This window comes from Halichoerus grypus, chromosome 8 (genome assembly GCF_964656455.1).
Source record: "Halichoerus grypus chromosome 8, mHalGry1.hap1.1, whole genome shotgun sequence".
In the NCBI taxonomy this organism is placed as follows: domain Eukaryota; kingdom Metazoa; phylum Chordata; class Mammalia; order Carnivora; family Phocidae; genus Halichoerus; species Halichoerus grypus.
Window position 1 is genome coordinate 26,743,448 of NC_135719.1, and position 23,827 is coordinate 26,767,274.

At 38.4% G+C, this 23,827-nt stretch overlaps 1 protein-coding gene across 3 annotated transcripts in view; it reads right to left on the reverse strand.

The window, feature by feature from the left end:
• Positions 1-23,827, reverse strand: part of TARS3 (threonyl-tRNA synthetase 3) — a 76,111-nt gene that overhangs the window by 38,061 nt on the left and 14,223 nt on the right. For all 3 annotated transcript variants that reach the window (XM_036084750.2, XM_036084749.2, XM_078078971.1), the window contains exons 6-12: positions 22,543-22,660; positions 18,740-18,804; positions 15,767-15,845; positions 14,998-15,144; positions 14,067-14,165; positions 7,254-7,420; positions 5,487-5,649 (exon numbers count right to left, since the gene is read on the reverse strand). In XM_036084750.2, coding sequence (XP_035940643.2) covers positions 5,487-5,649; positions 7,254-7,420; positions 14,067-14,165; positions 14,998-15,144; positions 15,767-15,845; positions 18,740-18,804; positions 22,543-22,660 — 838 coding nt within the window. The remainder of the gene's footprint in view (positions 1-5,486; positions 5,650-7,253; positions 7,421-14,066; positions 14,166-14,997; positions 15,145-15,766; positions 15,846-18,739; positions 18,805-22,542; positions 22,661-23,827) is intronic.

Consider the following 23,827-nt stretch of genomic DNA (forward strand, 5'->3'; position numbering starts at 1 on the left):
GGGCAGGGGAGCCACAGGAAGCTGCCATGGGGCCGAGCTGTGTATGACAGGGAAGAGGGCACAGAAGGGCAGTAGGTTACCAGGCTAGAGGCAGGCAGGGGACAGGGAAAAATGAAAGGTCTTCAAAGCTAGTATAATGTCTGTACTTTTTAACCTGAGAGCAATGAGAAACCAATGAAGGGTTCTTCAGCAAGAGACTAACACAGTCCAATCTGTTCCTTTCAAGTACGGGAAATGGATTGGTAAGACTAGAAGGCAGGCCCATTGGGAAGCTGGTAGAGTCATTTAGGAGTGAGGTGATGGTGGTTTGAACCAGAGAGAAGTAGCTGGAATGCAAGAAATTTGTGCAGGATGTTGGAAATCCAGGAATGAACAAAATTATTCAGGAATGGATAATACATTTAGGAAGAGCTTTCAATAAGGCTTGTGATTAACTGGACATGAGCAGTGAAGAGTAACAGGCACCGGGACTCCTGGCCTGGGCACTGGAGAGGATGTTGGTGCATCCCCTGAAAAAGTGAACAGGGAAGGCAGAGGCAGTGGTGTGGGAGGTAGAAACAGACAGGTCTACCAGGCCCTGTGAGGTTGAGATCTGGAGCTCAGGAAGGAGAGCTGAGATGCAGGTGAGACTGGCAGCTGAGCCTAGAACGTAAGTGAGGTTCCAGAGAGTGCAGCGAGATCAGAGCTAGGGGCTGTGAGGGCGGGGGAAAGGAGGGTGGGGGGAAAGGAGGGCACCTTTAAATGCAAACAGAACAGGGCTAACAAAACTAGAGCCCTTTAGGAAGGGGCAGGGGGATGGGCAAGGATCTGCATTCTGTCACTATGGATCAGTTTGACTTTTTCAGAATTTTTATCTGTGGGATCATGCAGCACATGCTCTATTTTTGGCTGGCTTTTTTCACTCAGCATAATTATTTTGAGATAAACCCATGTTATATGTGTCAATAGACCATTCCTTCCCATTGTTGAATAGTTTTCCATTGAATGGATGTACCACAGTTACTTTTTACATCTATCTGTTATTGGGCTTTAGGTTGTTTCTATATTTTGGCTATTTCAAATAAAACTGCAATGAACGTTTGTGTTCAAGTCTTTGTATGGACGTGTGCTTTCTTTTTCTCTTGGGGAAAAAAAGGAGTAAGATGACTGGGTCATATGGTAGGTGTGTGTTTAAGTTTTTAAGAAACTGCCCAAATATTTTTGAAAGTGACTGTACCATTTTATATTCCCATGAATGGGCCTGTCATATGGTGGATTACACTGACAGATTTCTGACACTGAATCAGCCTCATATCCCTGAAGGCTAAACTTCAATTGCTAATGATGTGTAATTATTTTAATATATTGTTGAATTCTATTTGCTAATATTATGTTAAGGACTTTTGCATCTGTATCCATGTGGGATACTGGTCTGTAGTTCTGTCTGGTTTTAGTATCAGTTAATACTAGCTTCATAAAATGAACTAGGAAGTGTTCTCTTCTATTTCAGAACAGAGTGTATAGAATTGGTACTAATTCTTTAAATGTTCAATAGAATTCTTCAGTGAAAAAAATCTGAGCCTGGAGTTTTCTTTTTGGGGAGTTTTTAAATTACATATTCATTTCCTTAATAGTGATAGGGCTTTTCAAATGATCTATTTCCTATCAGGTGATTGTGGTAGTTTGTGCTTTTTAAGGAATTAGTACATTTCAACTAAGTTATCAAACTAATTCATGTACAGTTGTTCATTATATTCATTTTTTATGCTTCTGGTGATTTCAAGGTCTTTAGGGATATCCCCTATTGATTCCTGATATTGGTTAATTTGTGTCTTCCCAACTTTTTTCTTTGTTAGTCTTGAAGGAAGTTGCCAATTTCTTAATCTTTTCAAAGAACCAGTTTTTTGTCTCATTAATTTTTTCCATTATTTTTCTGTCTTCAATTTCATTGATTTCTGCTCTGGTCTTTATTGCTTCCTTCCTTGTTATTTTGGGTTTATTTTACCCTTCTTTTTTTCTAGGTCTTGAGGTGGGAGCCTAGATACTGATTTGAGACTTTTCTTCTTTTATAATATATGCATTTAGTGTTATCTGTTTACTTTTTAGCACTGCTTTTGCTGTGCCCCATACATTTTGATATATTTCCATTTTAACTGATAATTTTAACCATCTACATTTAACATATGTTAGGATTTCAGTTTGTCTTTTTTGTTGTTTTTATTGTTTCCTTCTTGTACTGTCATATTATTCATTTCTGTTTTCTTTTTCCTGCCTTCCCTTGGCTTAATTTAATATTTTTTAGAATTCCATTTCTTCTATTTTTAAGCATATAGCTATGTATCTTTTTTTCAGTGGTTTCTCTAGGTATTACATAACAGCCTACTGATGTCATCATTTTGCCAGTTCAAGTATAGAAACCTTACTTCCTTTACTCGATTTATAGTATAATTTTCTTACACATTTCCTCTTACATATGCTCAGAACCATATCAGACAGTGTTATAATTTTTGCTTCAACCATCAAGCATAATTCAGAAAACTTAAAAGGAAATGGAAATTATGTTTTACTTTTACAATTTTTCCTTCTTCCTTCTTCATGTTCCAAGACTCTTTATCATTTCCTTTCTGTTTAGAGAACTTCCAATAGCCATTATTTTAAGGTAGGCTTAATGTCTTGATTTATCCTTCATCCCTGAAGAATATTTCTTCTGTATATAGAATTCTGAATTGACAGTTCTTTCAGCATTTGAAAAGTGTTGTTCACTTCCTTCTGACATCCATGGTTTTTGATGAGAAATCTCTTGTGCAAACAAAACAAAACAAAACATCTTTTATTAAAGATAATGTTGATTTCTTTCTCACTGCTTTCAAAAATTTTCTTTGTCATTAGTTTTCAGAAGTTTGGTTATGCTTTATCATGGTGGGGATTTCTTTGGCCTTATCCTTTTTAGAGTTTTCTCAGCTTCTTGAATCTGTAGGCTTAGGTCTTTTGCCAAATTTGGCAAGTTTTCAGCCATACGTCTTTGAGTACTTTTCACCTCCACCCTTATTCCCCTCTTCTTCCAGAACTCTGGTGACATAAATATTAGACATTCTGTTTTAGTCCCATCGGTCTAGGAAGTTGTGTTCATTATTCTTTCAGTCTCTTTTCTCTTTGTTGTTCAAACTGGGTCATTTCTATTGTTGCCTTGAAGTTCACTGATTCTTTGCTTTGTCCCCTCCATTCTACTCATGAATCCATCCACTATTTTATTTCAGTTGTTATATTTTTCAGTTCTAAGATTTCCATTTGGTTCTTCTTTATAACTTTTATTTCTTTAAAAAAAAAAAACTTATTTGAGAGAGAGAAAGAGAGCAGGGGAAGGGGTAGAGGGAGGGAATCCTCAAGCAGGCTCCACACCCAGCATGTGAGGTGGAGGCTCGATCCCAGGATCCCAAGATCATGACCTGAGCCAGAACCAAGAGTTGGCCACTTAACCAACTGAGCCACCCAGGCACCCCTCTTTTATTTATTTCCTGAGATTTTCTATTTCTTTCTTGAGGCTATTTTTTCATTTGTTTTCAAGTGTATTTGTAATTGCTTGGTAAGACATTCTTATGATGGCTTCTTTAAAATCTTAGTCAGATAATGCAATATCCTTGTCATTGCCACATTAGTGTAGATTGTCCTTTTTCATTAAGTTGAGATTTTCCTAATTCTTGGCATGAATGACTTTTGATTTATAAAATTTAAAATTTGGGTAGTATAAGACCTTTAATTTTATTTAAACCTCTGTTTTAGCTGGCTCCCATAGACTCTGCTCCAACAGGGAGGGTGAAGTACTTCCTGGTTACTGCAAAGTAGGAATAGATGATCTAGGTTTTCTACTGAGGACCCATGAAAGAAGTAGGAACCCCTCATTACTGATGGTGACAGTGGGATTTATGGCTCCCCACTAGGTTTCCTCTGATAACACGTTGGCAGGGAGAGGTAGGAGTATCTTGTTACTGTTCCTCATGTGGCCATCACTGACGACATTGAATGCATGGGGTGGTAGTAAAAGTCCTGTCTCTCCACTAGACCTCCTCTGACAGCTCTCAAAACAGGGACTAGGAGAGGCACCTTGTTACTGCCAGATGATGGTGGAAGTCTAGGTCCACACTGTCTCCACTGGCACTATGAAGTGCGTGGGAGGTCCTTGTTAATGCCTGGCAAGGATATGAAGAATTGGTATTATTTTTTCTTTCAGTGCTTGGTACAATTCACCAAGGATTCCATCATGGCTTGGAGTTTTCTCTGTGCAAAGGCTGTTCACTACCAATTCAATTTCTTTAATAGACAAAGGGTACTCAGATTATCTATTTCTTCTTGAGTGAAGTTTGGTAGTTTGTCTTTCAAAGAATTTGTCCATTTTATCTAAGTTGACAAATTTACTGGCATAAAATTGTTCATCATATTGCCTTACTATTCTTTCACTATTTATAGAATCTGAAGTAATGTCATGTCTCTCATTTCTAGTATTTTTGATTTGTATCTTCTCTTTTTTTCTGATCAGTCTGACTGAAAATTTATATTTGATTGATCTTCTCAGAGAACCAGACTTTGGTTTTTACTGAAAGTTTGTATTGTTTTTCTTTTCTATTTCATTGATTTCTGCTGTTGTTTTCTTTCTTCTGTTTCTGATGTAATTTGGTATTTTTTTCTAGTCTATTAAGCGGAAACTGAGGTTACTGATTTGAAACTATTTTTCTTTTCTGATATAGGCATTTAGTGCTACAAATGTCCCTCAAAGTACCATTTTAATGGTGTCCCATAAATTTTGATGTATTTCCTTTCATTTCATTTGATATATAATATTTTCAAATTTCCCCTTTGATTTCTTCTTTGATCCATGGATTATTTAGAAGCGTGTTATTTACTTTCCAAATATTTGGGGATTTTCCAGATAGCTTTCTGTTACTGATTTCGACTTTAATTCCACTGTAGCCAGAGAACATATTTTGTATGAATTGAATCCTTTAAATTTATTGAGAATTCCTTTAGTCCCAGAATATGGTCTATTTTGGTAAATGTTCTGTGTGCACTTTCGAAGAATGCATACTCTGCTGTTATTGGTTGAAGTGTTCTATGAGTGTCAATTAGGTCAAATCATTTGATGGCATACTATTTCATGGCAATTTTTATTTGAACTGACATGAAAACCTGAAAAAGTAAGCTCTCACTTCTAGGCAATATTGAAAAACAAACAAACAGAAAAACCAAAATTCTACCAAGTCCCTTAAAATATCCCACTTAATGTATTTAAGTTAATAAAACTGGAAGAAACTTGATAGAAAAAGACAATAAATTTCATGACAAGAAATTACTGTTCTATTACCAAATTAGAGGATCAAAAATATTAGAGCTGAAGGAGACCTCAGAGATGAGAACAGACATCTTATTTTATAGCGACTCTGAAACTAAGAGATGTGTCCAAGGCAACACACTGAATTTATGTCAACCATGCTTCACCCTGTATTACTGTTTACCTGCTCTACTGTGCAGAAGATATGGGCATCATCCTGCTGGAAGCGCCTAACTCGAGTCAAACCACTTAACGTTCCTGATAATTCATTCCTATGAAGAACTCCAAAATCAGCGAATCTGATAGGCATTTCCCTCCATGATCGTGGACGATGAGCAAACATTAGACTAGAAAAGATGCAACAACACACAGCTTTTACTTAGCACAGAAAAGATTAAGTAATTATCTAAATGTTAATAAGTTACAGTTAAAATTCCTCAAGGACACCTGGGTGGCTCAGTTGGTTAAGCATCCAACTCTTGATTTCAGCTCAGGTCATGATCTCAGGGTTGTGAGACTGAGCCCCAACATCGGGGCTTAAGATTCTCTCTCCCTCTCCCTCTGCCCCTCCCCGTGCTCACTCTCCCTCAAAAAAAAAAAAAATCTTCTAGGAATTTTTGAACCTTGGATTTATATCACTGCAGCACTCTGAGAAAGAACCCTGTCTGTTATCTCTTCCAGAAATTCTGTTCCTTATTCTTTTTCACCCAGTGAATTTCCACTTACTGTGTACAATTCATTTCAAAGGCTACTTCTTAAGTGAAGGCCCCCTGGACACTTCCCTAGATGGGGCTAGGCAGTCTCTCCTCAGGCTCTGAGATCACCTGGAACATGCCACTAATTTGACACTGAACTTACTTTTTCAAAACTGATTGTCTACATATCTGCTTCTGTCCCACTCTGCTCATGAGCTCCCTAAGGAAATGGACGGTGTCTTAATCACCTCTGCATTCCTAGCACCAAGCGCCATAAGCGCTCAAGTGTTCCCTGTTGAATAAAAGACCTCTCTTCCAGGGACAAAAAAAAAAAAAAACCACTCCTGGCTCTCACCTTCTGTTTAAAAAGAGAGCAAACAGAATGTTTACACACCAGTTTTCACAAAATTAAAGTATATATTTTTTTACATGCTGTCATCGTAAAGTTGAATTTCTTTTAGTCTTTAACGTAAAGGGCAAAAAGTTTCCTTCAGTTTGTTTTGAGGTTTTATAGTTACCTTCTAAGGCCAATTTACTTGAAACTATGTATGCTGATGATACAAAACCACAACACTTGGGAAATTTTTTGGTGGATACTCATGTCTGTTCACATCCTATTGTGAAATATGCTTGTCTTACAAGGTTGAATTTGCATACCAGCTTTATGATAATTACATTCTTTCAAAGAATCTAAGACAATACTGTAAGATGTAGCACTGTATTATGTACCACTAGAAAGGAAATAACCATTAAGTTATGACATAATGCTAAGATGCCCCTGATAATATGATGCATTCTGATTTCAGGGATGTTGAAATGGGAGTGGGTGGGAAGTTATCTTAGAATCAATGAAATCCAGTAACCCATTGATTATGACTTCACCGGTCTTGTTTTAATCAACCCAAACAGTATATAAGAACTAAATGTTCTGCAAATATGTGTATTTGAAGTGTATTACTATTACAAAAACAAATATAATAATTTATAAAATTGATATATAATTCTGTCTCTAAGAGGCACAAAAACTAAATGGTTTCCAGTTAACATTCTACACCTGCCCAAGATCAAACATATCTTAAAGAGTAAATGTATTCTCCAGAATGAAATAACTTGGTAAAGATAACTGGTAGCCACCACTCCTCAGATTAAAGGAATCCCTTAACTCCAAAAAAGCAAACTAGTAATATTCAAAGCTGACTGTGATGAAGTGTGCTATGTGCTCTTATGCAAAGATCTGCTTCACTTTTAATACTCACCAGTGCCCTGGACAGTTCATGGGCTTAAGGGCGAATGTGTCCTTTTCAATATCAAAGGTAAACATGTTCTCACTATAATGCTGCCAGTGACCTGAGGTTTCCCAGAGTCTGCTGTTGTACATGTTGGGAGAGAGCACTTCTGTGAAGTTACGTCGGTGATATTCCTCCTTTAAGATAAACACATTTAATGTTAAAATGTGGCACGACAGATCACAATTCCATGCAAAGTAACACTAGGAGTGAATATTTCTTAATTTGGGATTACATCTCATATTAATTTGTGGTTAATGTGCCCTCAGTTTTAGGTGGGGTGTTCTGGATCATGAAAGAAAGATTAATGTACTCTCAGTCTCATTTTCACATTAAGTATCTTTATTTTATACTATATAATAGTATATAGTACATAATCTGTTAATTCTTTGAAAATTAGTAACTAAAATTATATGTATAATATATATCACATATAATATTATGTATATATAAACTTCCTATAACTACAAATTCCAAAATCCTTTACATTCTAGATAAACAGCAGGTATTTTTCTATTACTTAAGAGGGAGAATCACTTTATAACTCAGTAAGTCTGAATGCTATGTTGCATGCAAATTTAGTTTTGATCTATTTAGTTTTAAACAGAAATGAAGCTGAGAATTTTAATATATAACACATTAAGTGGCTGGTATCTATAAAGTCATAAGCTGGTTTCTCTTCCTCCCTACCTATCAACAGCTTCCCTAATTCAATCACTCGGGACCGGAAAACAGAGTCTTTCAACCAAAGTTCTTATTTTATTTAAACTTTTTTTCCTTCAAGATATCGATCAGATGATCTCTGTTGGTGGTTTCTTAGGTTCTTACCATTTGTTAATCATTTAAGGGGTATCTGGCACAGATCTAGACCAGCGTATTTTAATGAAGTAAAAAAAAAATTTTCTTACAATTAAAAAAAGTATAAAACATAATGTTTTAAAATTATGAACAACACTCGTTTCATATCACTTAAAGGGATGCCATTGTTACTCTTCGGCAGAGCATGTTTTCAGTCCAGTTGTGGATAGCTGGGTCTCAGCCATTCAATAAGCTGCTTTACCTATCCCTCATTTTTACTAAATTTACTAAATTAGAAAGTTTTAACAAAATTATAGATCATTACAAATGGCAGTAATTATTCTGTGGCTATGTCAGATGCCTCTATATATTCAGATTAAACAAGGACCTAGAAATTGAAGAATTTTTTGTGTTTGCTTGTTTGTTCTGACTAGAGACTATTTTAAAGCTTGGCTCAGGAGATAATAATCAATGGACTTTTAATCCACTCTGGATAATATTGCTAATCATTTTAGCATTTCATGTGTTTGGGAATGATTTTAAAGTATGCTCTATGATGGGAAATGTTATTATGTTTATAGCTTACTTTGTGCAGGTTTGCTACTATAAATAAAGTTTCTGTGGAAATACAAGACAATACAAGTCTCTGTATGGGCATGTTTATTTTTCTTGGGTAAAAAACTAGGAGTGGAACTCTGTAAGAAACTGCCCAAACTGTTTTACAAAGTAGCAGTACTATTTTTGCATTCCCACCAATGGCAGTTAGAATTTTCACATTCTTGCCAATCTCTGGTATTTTCAGGTTTGTTGTTGTTGTTGTTTTGCCATGGGGTGGGGTGGGAGGATATTCTAGTGGACATGTAGCTTACTGCAGCTTTAATTTTCATATCTTTCTTTTTTTTGAGAGAGAGAGAGAGAGCAAGCATCGGTGGGGGTAGAGAGAGGGAGAATCTTAAGCAGGCTCCACACCCAGTGCAGAGCCCAATATAGGGCTCGATCTCACAATCCTGAGATCATGACCTGAGCCAAAATCAAGAATTGGATACTTAGCTGACTGAGCCACCCAGGTGCCTCTAATTTTCATTTCTTTGATGACTAATGATGTTGGGTACCTTTTTTTTTTTTTTAAAGATTTTATCTATTTATCTGAGAGAGAGAGAGAGCATGCACTCACACGAGCAGGGGGAGGGAGGGACGAGGGAGAAGCAGACTCCCCGCTGAGCAGGGAGCCCGACAAGGGGCTTGATCCCAGGACCCCAGAATCATGACCTGAGCCAAAGGCAGAGGCCCAACCAACTGAGCCACCGAGGCGTGTTGGGCACCTTTGTCTGTGTTTCTCCACCATTTCCACTCAAAAAATTAAATGTCTAGGGACAAACCTGATGAAAGATGTGCAAGACCTCTAAAACAGAAGTTACAAAATACTGCTGAGGGAAAAGAAAGAACTAAATGAACCGACAAAATTTCCATGTTCATAGATTAGAAAACTCAATGTGGTTAAGGTGTCAATTATCTGCAAATTAATCTATAGAATGAATGCAATTCCAATCAAAATCCCAGCAGTTATTTTTTAGGAAATGAAAAGCATGATATAAAATTTATATGGAAGTACAAAGAATCTAGAATAGCCAAAATAGTCCTGAATAAGAATAAAATTTTAAAACTTAATTAAACTACTGATATTAAGACAATACATAGTTACAGTAAGTTACAGTAATCAAAGCAGTGTGGTGTTAATGCAAGGACAGACAACAAAGGGACCAAAAGAACAGAATAAATATCCAGAAATATATAATGGTTTAGGACAAAGATTCTACTGCAGTAATAAATGGTACTGAAGCTACTGGATAAGCCTGTGGATAAAAATCAACCTTGACCCCTCTCTTCCACAAAACCTAAAAATGAATTCAAGATAGATCACAGCATTGAGTCTAAAAACAAATACAATCAAGCTTCTAGAATAGGACAAAGAAGAATATTTTCATGACTCCGAAATAGGCAAAGATTTCCTAAAGAGGGCATGAAAAGCCCTAACCAGAAAAGAAAAAAAATAATAAACCAGACTTTGTTAACATGAGAACTACTGGTTAAAAGGCATCATTAAGAAAGTGAATCAATAAGCTGCAGCTTGAAAAAATGCACTCACACTATACACGTTTAGCAAATGACTCATATCAGAATAAAGAAAGAGCCCCTAAAAATCAATCATAAAAAGACAACTCAGGGGCGCCTGGGTGGCTCAGTGGGTTAAGCGACTGCCTTCGGCTCAGGTCATGATCCTGGAGTCCCGGGATCGAGTCCCGCATTGGGCTCCCTGCTCGGCAGGGAGTCTGCTTCTCCCTCTCCCACTCCCCCCTCTTGTGCTCTCTCTCTCTCTCTCACTCTCTCTCTCAAATAAAAAAAAAAAAAAAAAAAAGACAACTCAGTTTTTTAAAATGGGAAAAATACTTAAAACAGGAACTTCACAAAAGAGGATATCCAAATGACCAACAAACATATGGAAAGGTTGTCACATCGTTATTCATCAGGGAAATGCAGAATAATACCATGGTACCTGCCCGAATGGCAAACTGATAATACCAAGTGTTGAAGAGGATGCAGAGTAACTGGAATGTTCATACATTTCTGGAAGGCACATTATATGGATCAACCACATAAAAACTACTTAGTATTTTCTTAAGTTAGTCATTATCACCCTATGACCTAGCAATTCCACTCCTAGGTACATGCCCAAGAGAAGCGAGTACTTGTGCCCACCAAAAGACATGTACAAAAATGTTTGTAACAGCTTCATGTATAATAGCTCCAAAGTGGAAACAACATAAATGTAAATGTACACCTACAGGAGAACAAATAAATACCCTGTTCTACAGTCACAAAATGAAATACCTCAAACAACAGAAAAAAATTATACATAAAACGTGGATGAGTCTCAGACATTAAGTTGAACAAAAGAAGCCAGAAACACAATAGCTAATACTGTATGAGTCCATTTACATGAAGTTTAAGACTAGGCACAATTGATCTATGGTTAATAGAAATCAGCAAGATCATCTCAGGTGAGCAAAGGGGAGGCAGGTATTGACGGGGAAGATACAAGAGGATCTTATGAAAGGATGGAACTGTCCTAGGGATGCCTGGGGGGCTCAGTCAGTTAAGCATCCAACTCTTGATTTCGGCTCAGGTCATGATCGCAGGGTTGTGGGACCGAGCCCCGCATTGGGCTCCACACTCAGCAGGGAGCCTGCTTGTCCCTCTCCCTGTTCCTCCCTCTGCTCTCTCTCAAATAAGTAAATAAATAAAATATTTTAAAAAAGGATGGAACCGCTCTATGTCTTGATTTGGGTGGTGGTTGTACAGATGTACACACGTGTGGAAATTTCTTGAGCTGTAAGCTTCAGATTTATGCATTTTAACAAATGTAACTTAAACTTCAATCAGCAACTCTGGCATTGGCCTCCATCTGAATGCAGTCATATAAGGAACTCAATGTAAGAACCACCTTGATAAGCCTAATGCATAGACCATTAGAGATAATAATCCAAAAAATGGCCATTTTAAGTAACTAAGCTTCGGGACACTCTGTTATGCTGCAATAGACAACCACAACAGAATTTGCACTGGATGTGGGTGCTGCTTTGGGGCCAGGTGGTGGGCAGGAGCTAGAAGGCTAGAGACTATCTGCGAGGACTTGGAAGGACAGTGAGAAAAATGTATTGGAGGATGAAGAAAAGGGGACTCTTGTTATGTGGTGCCAGAACACTGGTAACACTATCACCTGAGGTGATGAAAAACAGAAAGGGTACTCAAAGAATTCATGGACCGTAGCTAGGGATGTGTCTAGGCAGAAAGAAGAAAGGGACAACTGACTTCTTATGGCTGCCTATGACAAAATACAAAAGAGATATAAACTAAACTGGGTACTATTAAGTTTTTGAGAGGAAATATCAAAATGCCAGGACCTGTTGGTTTCATAAATAAAACTATTGCATCCTTAGACTCACAAGGTAAGAATGACTTCAGCACAAAGAAAAAACACAGGTTACCACCCATAAAGCATGGCCTAGGGTAAAGCTCTTGAGGGTATGGCTGTATACCACTTGGGAAGACCTCAGAATGATCTATGCAAGTAGCTGGTAGAGCTTCTGAGAGTCTTAAGACTGTGCTTGGTAGACTCTCTCAGCTAAACATTGGTAAACATGCTTGGTAGACGCTTAACTGACTGAGCCACCCAGGTGTCCCTCAGTTCAGTCTTTAACTGGATTGAGCAATTAGTCTTCAGTCTTGGCAGGGGGTAAATGCTGTAGTGGGAGATGACGTTATCTACAGCCTCTGAAGTTCTTTTTATATACAATATTTAGATATAATAAAAAATTACTAAATATGGGAAAAGGCAAGACCATATAACAGAAAATCAAGAGAAAAAACAGGTAAAGTCCCTGAATGTTTTTTATTTTTGTTTTGTTTGCATGGAAAGGCCAATTTCTTCAGACAAAGGTATCTGGGAGTTCAAAGTCTTCTGCCTCATCTGTGTCTGCCAAAAATTCTTATTCCAAAACTCAGGAACCCACTCTTTCCCACAGGTGCCCTTACCTTAGCATAAGAGACCACTGGGGTTGTGAATTTAAATGCCTTTATAATTGTGCAGCCCGTACAAATCAGGCCATATAAATCAGGCCTAATCATCAGCCATGTGGGTCTTGCATCTATAAAGATAAGAGATTCCTTTCAGGCCACCATAGAGGCTTTCTATTTATTCTCCAAAACTCGACCTCCAACCTTGAGAGGTCAAGGCGCCAGGGGCTGTGTTGATTTTCCAGCATAGCCCATCCAACAGCAGCGTCATGGTCATCACCACCTGCTGAAGTCTCAGATAATCTTCAGTGATTCTTCAAGGCCCTCTGGCCTACCATGGCTTCACACTGGCCGATCCCTACTAGAAAATAGGTAGCCCAGGTGGTAGAGTCCACAGAGCTTAGCCTCCAGGGACACAGCACAAGAGAAGGAAGGGAAATGAGACTGGTGAGGGGGACAGAGAAAAACCAGCTCACGCCATTAACCTTTTCTCAGGAAGTTACTGAAGAAAGTGCTTCCCCAGATGAGATGGATAAGGAAGAGGAAGATATGGTATCAGGAAAGAGGAGAATCAACATAGCAGAGACATGAGGGGAGTAGCTAGAATGATGAATAAAACAAGTCCTAAGACATCAGTTGGCAAGAATCCTTGTAGCAAGTTAATTCTAGAACAAGAGGACCACGTTTTTTAAATTACTGAGACATTACCTGAATCATCAGAATACACTGTAAGGAGTTTTGCAGTTTTGAGGAAAAATTTGAGGATGAATAAGTGGTAAGAATTAAATAAGTCAGTGATATAAAACTGAGTGTATGAAAATTTTAGGTAATTATTAATTACAGGAACACAAAGCACACTAAAAAGGAAACGTAATCCTAATAGTCTACATGGATCATCTCTGGACAGTATCTATAGTTCAAATGATGTAAAATAAAGAATTTCTAATCTATAAACTTTATTACAAGAAGGTATTTTACACAATTGTCTTTACCCTTTGCTCTGGATGGAGCTGCCAAGTCACTTGGGAGTCAATGGAGGGGGACCATGGACCACACTTCATCATTTAGCATTGTGTACCAGATAGGGTACTTCCTCCTTTCTTCTTCACAGAGAGTTCCACACTTAATCTAATGCTTATCTCTGTACTGTTCATGCTCTAGAAATGTATATGGACAATAGGTGCACTTACTGAAATCCCAAGAATGCATTTTATTTAGGGAATATAGGATTTAGCTCAATTTTTTCTGAGGTGCAACCCAGTATTTCTCTTTTAGGTTCAAAATTCTTATTAATATTACTAAACTAAAGTTAATGAAAACGCTTGGCGTTTCATTCAATTTTATTATGAGAGAAAATAGTAAAATGTAAAATGGGGCTGAATAAGAAAAACATTTTAAAAGTTAACTTACTCGTATGAAATCCATAAGTGTATTATAAATGAAGGCTCCTCTGGGAAGAAAAAAGCAGCTTCCAGGACTCAGATCATGGAAAAAGAACAGTTCTTGTTCCTAGATTAAAACAATAAGTGCATCTCAAATCTCACTGCCATAGATCAATATTTACTGTATGCATGTGATATGCTAGGAGTGACTCAGTTACAATTTCCATCTTCTAATAACTGACTTCCCAAAGCCCTTCAATACTTACCTCTAACTATATGTACTAGCACATGTAAAATTACAATCCATTTTTATGGTTAGTTAGCTTTTCATTCACCTTTTATTTACTGCTGACTTCTGACTTGGCACCTGGGAGTGTGTATCTCATGGGGAGAGAACACGGCACAAAGATCAGAAAAGCTCACGGTGGGAGGTGGGCTCTAACTGGTGGTGATCATCATCATGGCTGTCACTACTGAACACCTGCCCCATACTGCCACCAAGATCCAGCATCTGTCCTTGTATCAGCCCTGCAAAGGCTACCAAGTAAGAGACCAGCACATGGAGTCCCATAAGCGAATACCTGGCCCACCACATAACACAGTTCGTAAGTGGCCAGATGGGAGACTGAAACCCAAATTTGCTTGCTCTCAAATCTCATTCTTTCTTTCTGCTCTGTTTCCCAAATACAAAGTATGTTATTAAGTACATACAATTTTTTAAAACATTATTTTTATATCATGGTAAGAATGAGAGAATGGTGTGATTTCTAAATTTAATAAAAGACACGGGAAGGGAAGAGGTGAGAGGACATTTGGGGGATTAGCATACAAGAACGCAACAGCAAACTCTGAGTGCCAGCAAAACAGAAGACCGGACAAGTGCAGAAGAAATACCAAACAATTTGATCATAGGCCAAAGAACGTCCCCATCCTGCTGGGGATTAGGATGCACGGCGTACCTTTCCAATCTTCCTGTGATCTCGGTTCTTGGCTTCCTCTTGGAACTTTTCCCAGGTCTTCATCATCTTGTTATCAGGGAAGGATATCCCATAGACCCTCTGCAGTGTTTCCATTTCGGGATTGCCCTCCCAATATGTTGAGGAATTCTAAGCACCAAACAAGATTTGGGTCAACACACCAAACATTTGGTGATCAATAAAACCACTCTTAAATATGTGCACAATTTTCTGCTACATCATCAACATAGCTTTACTTAAAGATGACTTTCTGTAGCACTGGAAAGACATTGAAATTGATTCTAATTAAACCTGCCCAGCCGGAATTCATCAGAAAACGATGTAGTCTGCTGTGGACTGTGGGAAAGGAAAGTGAGGAAGGGGAAGGCAGCAGGGCCAAGAGTAACTGCACCACCGACGGGAGGAGCAGCAGAGGAAGCAGGATCGGGGACGTGAAGATCCCAGTCAAGTGTTCTTGTTCACATTAGGGTGATTCGAGAAAACCATGATATGCAGAACAACATGTTAACATAGCATATGAGAAAGAAAGGCACTGTCACATGTATAGTGAGTTTAGATAATAAACAAAACTACATGTAAGGTCCTAATTATCAAAAAATCTAAAAAATTATAGTATTTTTAGAAGTTTTTGTAAGAATCAAATAATGAAGTATTTTACAATACCATGATATTCAGATTATAAAAGATGTGATTGAAATTCCTCATTATCTGGGTCATCTTAAGTTTGCTGTATTAAAAAAAAAATCCTTACCTTGAAAATTGTTATGGTTTTAATTTTTCCAGTGTGTCTTACATGGGGGCCTTTGCAAAGGTCAATTAGCGGACCGCACCTATAATGAAATATTTCAGACATGCCCAGATATAGTTATAGCTTTTTGGACCATTCGTTACAAACCATGTTTTCATATGTTTTAAGTGAAGGATCTCACTTATTTGTACCTCTTAGGTCAACTTTTGATTTGGGGACAATTTAAAATAATTTAAATTAATTTTTAATTTAGGATGAAGAGGCAATCTATCTAGCCTTAGATCCCAGTCTTCCCTCCTTTGCTCAAATTCAAAAGTTACAGAATCTTCTGAAAGTAACTGTACATAAAGACATCACTTTTCACTGTCATATCCCAAGGCTCTTAAAAACCTTCTACTTTCATAAAATCAAAAAGCCATTCCCCTGCTCTACACTAACTTTCAAAACCAAAATTACCTCCAATTTATACAAAATGCACTAACTTCATACCTTACTTTAAAAATAAACTTCACCAAACCCATAGAATGTACCCCAACAAGAGTGAACCATAATGCAAACTCTGGACTCTGTGACTATGATGTGTCCGTGTAGATCCATCAACTGTTACTAATGCGCCAGTCTACGGGGCATGTTGATAGTGGGGGAGGCTGTGCATGTGTGGGGTAGGGGGTACGGAAGAAATCATTGTACCTTCTCAATTTTGCTGTGGACCTAAACCTGCTCTAAAAAATCAGGTCTGGGGCGCCTGGGTGGCTCAGTTGGTTAAGCGACTGCCTTCGGCTCAGGTCATGATCCTGGAGTCCCTGGATCGAGTCCCGCATCGGGCTCCCTGCTCGGCGGGGAGTCTGCTTCTCCCTCTGACCCTCCCCCCTCTCATGTACTCGCTCTCTCTCATTCTCTCTCTCTCAAATAAAAATAAATAAAATCTTTAAAAAAAAAAAGAAAAAAAAAATCAGGTCTGGAGGCGCCTGGGTGGCTCAGTCAGTTAAGCGTCTGCCTTCAAGCAGGTCATGATCTCAGGGTCCTAGGATCGAGCCCTGCATCGTGTGCTGGGCATGCAACCTACTTAAGATTCTCTCTCTCCCTCTCCCTCTGTCCCTTCCCTACTGTCTGCGTATGCTCTCTCTCTCTCTCTCTAAAAAAAACAAAACAAACAAAAAAACACATGATACTATCACTGGGGATTCACTTGCACCTCTAACAAACATGGACCCCCAAACCTTAATAAGCACAGACTTTTTTTCAAGTACAGAAACATTTAAAAAGTTAAAATACTAATGACACTGGTTGGAGGGAAGGTCCTTAACATCAACTAATTTAAGGAAAATTTAGTAAAGAAAGTAAGTTTCCTTAACTATTCCAACCAATTTTAAATATTTTTGAAGTTCACTGGTTAAAAAGTTAAAAATTACAATGAATACATAAAGGGACTGGTTTATTCACCAAAGTGAAATAAGCTTTAAAGATGAAAATATCAGGGCGCCTGGGTGGCTCAGTCGTTAAGCGTCTGCCTTTGGCTCAGGTCATGATCCCAGGGTTCTGGGATTGAGCCCCACATCGGGCTCCCTGCTCAGCGGGAAGCCTGCTTCTCCCTCTCCCACTCCCCCTGCTTGTGTTCCCTCTCTCGCTGTGTCTCTCTCTGTCAAATAAATAAATAAAATCTTAAAAAAAAAAAAAAGATGAAAATATCATTTCTTCAAATGACCAGGCTTTATTGTTCTCTGTCCAAGATGGAAGCGGTAAATCAACGCTCAGAGGAGTGGAAGGAATGCCTAATTAGCACGAAAGACTTCAATACTCTGATCTTTGAACGCTATAGAACAAAAAGCAATTCATTTTCCAAAAATTAAACTGACAGAATAAGAAGCATCAGTGTTGACCTGTGTCTTTCTCTGTCAAATAAATAAATAAAATCTTAAGAAAAAAAAAAATAACCACAAAGTCTCAAGTATTAGAAGCCAGAATTTTAAAACAGCATATCTTTTTTATTTATTCATGTGTTTTTAAGCTTTAAAATGCATATACTAACAATTATTTGAATTACAGGTAATGAATAATAAAACCTTATCTGGTCATTGGAGAATGGCAAAAATAAGGTAAGCACAGTATCTACCCCGCTTCAATGTCAAAGGGCAACGAGTTCATATTGTAACGTAAGACATAACCTGTGCATAGCTTTGCTTAGAGGGGAGATGACTTTACTTACAGCACCATTAAACCCCAGAACCATAAGTACTTGACTGTGGAAAGTAAATGCCCTTGTGGAGGGTATTTGTGATTTCAAATACACAGACAGCAGATCTTCTACGATGGGACCGTGAAGGTCACAGACGCAGCCAGAACACACAGACATGGGGAACAGCAATTACCCGTCAGGCAGCTTAAAAGATGCACGAAAAAAAAGGGGCTCAGATGTTAAAGGAACAGAACTAAGTCATGGTGGTACTGACTTCACTTGCCTCTTCCTACCATTTGATTTGCCTTTGGTTCCCCAAGGTTGTCTTTCATTGTGTTTCATGATGAATATCTGGCTAACGCATGAAAGTTAATGCTCCTGGACTCCAGGAAATGGGGAGTATAGTAAGAGGCAGAAAATCACTGTAGGAGGCAGATGACATATAGCAACTCCTGCTGCTACATCAATAAGAACGTGGGAGGACAGAATAAAATTCCCTTCCCTAACAGCCCCCACTAAAACATAAGGCACTGGGCAAACAGTCTCACCCACACGGGGAAAGATGTTGTCATAGCTAACGTCTGGAAAACAAAAATTCGGGTTTTAGCACCAGCCTGATAAATACAAATGAAGAGGGGAATAAGTTCCCTTTGCTGATAACATTTCGGAGTCCCAAACTAAAGTAGTATATCAACTACGCAAATTTATAAATACACCACCCACCCAAGGACCAACTGCTTCTACTTCTAACACCTTCAAGTTTACCACAGAGCAGGGCTTAAAATTTACACACATGTTACCTGTAAACCGTCGTAGTTGGAGTGTTAATTTTCTCATTCAGGATGCGGCATTTAAATTTATTGTACTACAAAGAAAAATATATTTACATATTATTACATAAAGTGTTTAAATGGGGGAAAAAAAACTTTTACTTTTTTCAACAAACACTGAATGGGTGTCTACTATGTTCTAGGTACTGAGACCCGGGGAATACCCGAGCTCACAGCGTAGAGCTGTAGTGTCTAAACCAGGAACCACAAGCCCGAGTGGCTACTGAGCACTTGCAATGGAACCAGTCTGAAATGAGATGAGCTTAAGTGCAAAACACACGGGATTTCAGAGACGTACTGTGAAAGACAGAATGTAAAATAGCTCATTAATTATTTTTATGTTGGTTACATGTTGAAGTGATATTTTTGATATAATGGGTTAAATAAAATGTCATAAAAATTCATTCCCCCATTCTTTTACTTTTAAAATGTGGCTACCAGAAAATTTAAGAATACATATGGGGCTCAGATTCGTGGATCACATTATATTTTTATTTTTTAAAAAATTTTTATTTAAATTCAATTAGCCAACATACAGTTAAGTACATCATTATCACATTATATTTTTATTGAACAGCACTGTTCTAGAAGACTACGATTTTTTTCATCTCATTTTCAGAATGTATTTCTTTTAAGTTTTTATTTAAATTCCAGTTAGTTAACATACAGTGTAATATTAGTTTCAGGTGTACAATATAGTGATTCAACACTTCCTTACATCACCCGGTGCTCATCACCTATTTCATCCATCCCCCCACCCACCTCCCCTCTGGTAACCCTCAGTTTGTTCTCTATAGTTAAGAGTCTGTTTCTTGGCTTGCCTCTCTCTTTCTCTTTTATTTTCTCTTTGCTCATTTGTTTTGTTTCTTAAATTTCACATATGAGTGAAATCATGTATTTGTCTTTCTCTTATTTTGTTTAGCATTATACTCTCTAGCTCAATCCATGTCTTGGTAGGAAACATTTCATTCTTTTTATGGCTGAATATACTCCATTGTAGATTATACCACATCTTCTTTATCCATTCATCAGTTGATGGATACTTCGGTTGTTTCCATACTTTGGCTAGTGTAGATAATGCTGCTACAAACACTGGGGTGTAAGTACGTCTTTGAATTAGTATTTTTGTGTTCTTTGGGTAAATCCCTAGTGGTGTGATTACTGGATCATAGGGTAGTCTATTTCTAACTTTTTGAAGCACCTCCATACTGTTCTCCAGAGTGGCTGCACCAGTTTCCATTCCCACCAATAGTGCAAGAGGGTTCCCCTTTCTCCACATCCTTGCCAACACCTGTTATTTCTTGTGTTGTTGATTTTAGCCATTATGACAGGTGTGAGGTGATATATCATTGCAGTTTTGATTTGTATTTCCCTGGTGATGAGTGATGACGCGCATCTTCTCATGTGTCTGTTGGCCATCTGAATGTATTCTTTGGAAAAATGTCTATCCATGTCTTCTGCCTGTTTTTTAATTGGATTACTCTTTTTGGGGCGTGTTGTTTGATAAGTTCTTTTTATATTTTGGATACTAACCTTTTATCAGATATGTTATTTGCAAATCTCTTCTCCCACTCAGTAGGTTGCCTTTTATTTTGTTGATTATTTCCATTGCTGTGCAGAAGCTTTTTATTTTGATGCAGTCCCAATAGTTTATTTTTGCTTTTATATCCCTTGCCTCAGGAGACATAGCTAGTAAGAAGCTGCCGCAGCCTCTGGCAAAGAGGATACTGCCTGTGCTCTCCAGGATTTTTATGGTTTCAGGTCTCACATTTAGGTCTGAAGATTCCAATTTTAACTATTTCATTTATTTCATTAACATGAAATAAAATTCTGAGGACATAGCTGCATTATTAATTTGCATAAAACAAAAACAAAGTTTATAGTAAATGATCCTATCGTTACATTAAAAACTCAGCAGACACTTTTCTTTTCTTTCCTGCTTTCATCACTACTGCCTTGGTGCCAGGTACTTTTTATTAAATAACTATTTAAAGAGGATAGTTGTTGAGAGAAAAAAATAGATTTGTATGATTTAACTGTTTCATACTTATATGTTCAAATCAAATCATGTTTCTTCACAGAGATTTCATTAAGTTTAGGTCTTAAGAGTGGCTGCAAAAAGGCAACCCACAGAATAGAAGAAAATAATTGCAAATCACATATCTGATACAGGATTAATATCCAGAATATAAAAGAACTCTTATAATTCAACAACAAAAAACAAACAACCCAATTACAAAATGGGCAAAGGACTGGAATAGACATTTCTCCAAATAAGACATACAACTGGCCAATAAGTCCATGAAAGTATGCTTAACATCACTCGTCATTAGGGAAATGCAAGTCAAAAGCACAATGAGATACCACCTCACACACATTAGGATGGCTACTATCAACAAAACAGAAAACTACAAGTGTTGGCGAGGATGTAGAGAAATTGGAACCCTCGTGCACCGCTGGTGGGAATGTAAAATGGTGCGGCTGCGTGGCAAACAGTCTGGCAGTTGACAAAACAGAGAATTTCCATATGATCCAACAGCTTCTGGGTATACACCCCAAGGAATTGAAAGCAGGGACTAGAACAGATATTTGTACAGCTACGTTCACAGCGACACTTTTCGCAATAGTCAAAAGGTGGAAACAACCCAAGTGTCCACCAATAGATGAATGAATAAACAAAATGTGGTCTATACATACAACGGAGTATTATTCAGCCTTAAAAAGGAAGGAAATTCTGACATATGCTACAACATGGACAAACCTTGGGAACACTACGCTAGTGAAATAAGGAGGTCACAAAAGGACAAATACTGTATGATTCCACTTATATCGTTCTTAGAGTAGTCAAATTCATAGAGGCAGAAAAAGGGGAAGTGGGAACGGGGAGTTAGTGTTTACTAGGTTGGGGTTCCAGGTGGGGAAGAGGAAAAAGCTCTGGAGATGGATGGTAGTGATGGTTGCACAATATGAATGTACCAAATGCCACAGAACTGTATACTTAAAAATGGTTAATATAATAAATTTTTCTATTTTGTGTATTTTACCACACACACATACACGCACATACACAGACACACACACACACACACACAAGTACCTGCAACTTTAGCAAGCCCAAACCTATTTTTTAATTCAAGCCCACAAATTTAACAATATTCTGTGTTCAAATTACGTGCTTTCTTTGATATGATTTAAAAAATAAAATCAGGGGGCACCTGGGTGGTTCAGTCTGTTAAGCATCCAACTCTTGATTTCAGCTCCAATCATGATCTTAGGGTTGTGAGATCGAGGCCTGAGTCAGGCTCCACACTGGGCTGGATGTGGAATCTGCTTAAGATTCTCTCTCTCTGCCTCTGCCCCTCCCCTCCCCCATGCCCCACCCCCGCTCGCACGCTAAATAAAAATTAAATTAAATTAAGAATATATTTACATACATTGGTCAAAACAATATAAAGAGAAAGCAGAAGTATTATTGAATTTAGTAGTCAAAATATTAACAATACTCAAAATTAATCAGATTTATAAACACACACATGAAAATTATCACCTGGTCCTTCACCTACATATAACCGCATTAAAATTTTCAGGACATAGTAGGGACATATCACATTGGGTGACTAGTGACAACCTCACAGTAGGCTGCCAAACTGATTGGAACAATGTGGCAAGCAACACTCAATTATTTGTTTAAAAAAGAAAAAGCTATGTCAATGAATCATTTTTAATATTCCTGGCAAAAGGTTTTCTTATTCTAAAGAGTTTCCTGAAATTACCTTAAACATTTCGAGGAGCACTTCCTTGCTGACTTCCAGTCTTTCGAAAGGTTGCTTTTCTTTTATGATAGCCTTACAGATGTTCTCCAGGGCTGACAGTTCTGTGCTGGACACTGCTCTAAAAAGAAGAGCAAGTGAGAGTCAACTCAGATTTCTCAGCCTTCCTGACCTTTCTGTGGACCCTTGTCACTGACATTGAGGAATTTCGTGTTTTATTGTACCAGGACTTCAGAAAGTCATACGTCCACATGCAAGGCAGATAATCTCATTTCTCAAAGAAGAATCCTGAGGCCCCAACAGAGGAAATGATTTGCCTGCAGTTCTTCTCTGCAATGAGGTGTGTAATTTGAAAAGCCCTGTTAGAATCTTCCCCGGTTAGACTAAGCTCCTTTGAGACCTGTTCTTCATGCAGTCGACCTTATACTTCACACATCTACATTTTTGTTCAAAAGAGATGTGGTAAGTGCTCACAAATCCCCGCCCTCGGTGACTGTGGAATTGGGTTGGGAGAAAGATCTGTGGGTGTGAACTGCAGCATCCAGTCTGGTACTCACAGGGAATGGGCCTCCGGGAGCCATCGGCTGACCTCTTTCAGCTGCTCTCTGGTTTACCCTCACCCCCCTCCACCCACGCTGGCTTCCTTGCCTTTCCTCAAACAACCCAGGCACAGGCCCACACCAGGGAGGTCCCAGAGGCCAAGAATGTTCTACCCCCAAAGGTCCATAAATACACCCTCCCACACACACAACAGCCTCAGCACTTGCTCCCTTCCTCCATTCTGGTCCCTGCTTCAGCATCACTTTACCCTTTCCTGACCACCTGTCATCGCACACACCTCCCCACACCTGGTTTCTTTTCCTCCATACCACTCATCACCACCTGACAGGTGGCTGTTCGTTTGTTTATTGTCTAAGCTACCCAGACTGTTAGCTCCACGGGAACAGACTAATCTGTTCACTGCTGAATCACCAGCACCAAGCACAGAGCACAGTCAAAACATCTTGTTGAATGAATCTTGGGGTGGTGGGAATAGGAGATGAAGCTGGACAAGGCTGTACGCAGGAGCTATAGAGTACTGGGTGCTCAGTTAGGGAGATCATTTGAGCAGTGCGGTGGTGACAAGGACAAAATGTACCAAAGTCATCCAGCAAGAGATGTTATGGGTCTAATTCAGGCAGAAGTACAGAGGAAGAAGGGAGGATGGGAGAACTATTTAGGAGATAGGACTAGAAGAACTGCACTGAGGGAGGGACAGGAATTAAAAGGACCCTCAGGTTTCAGCTTT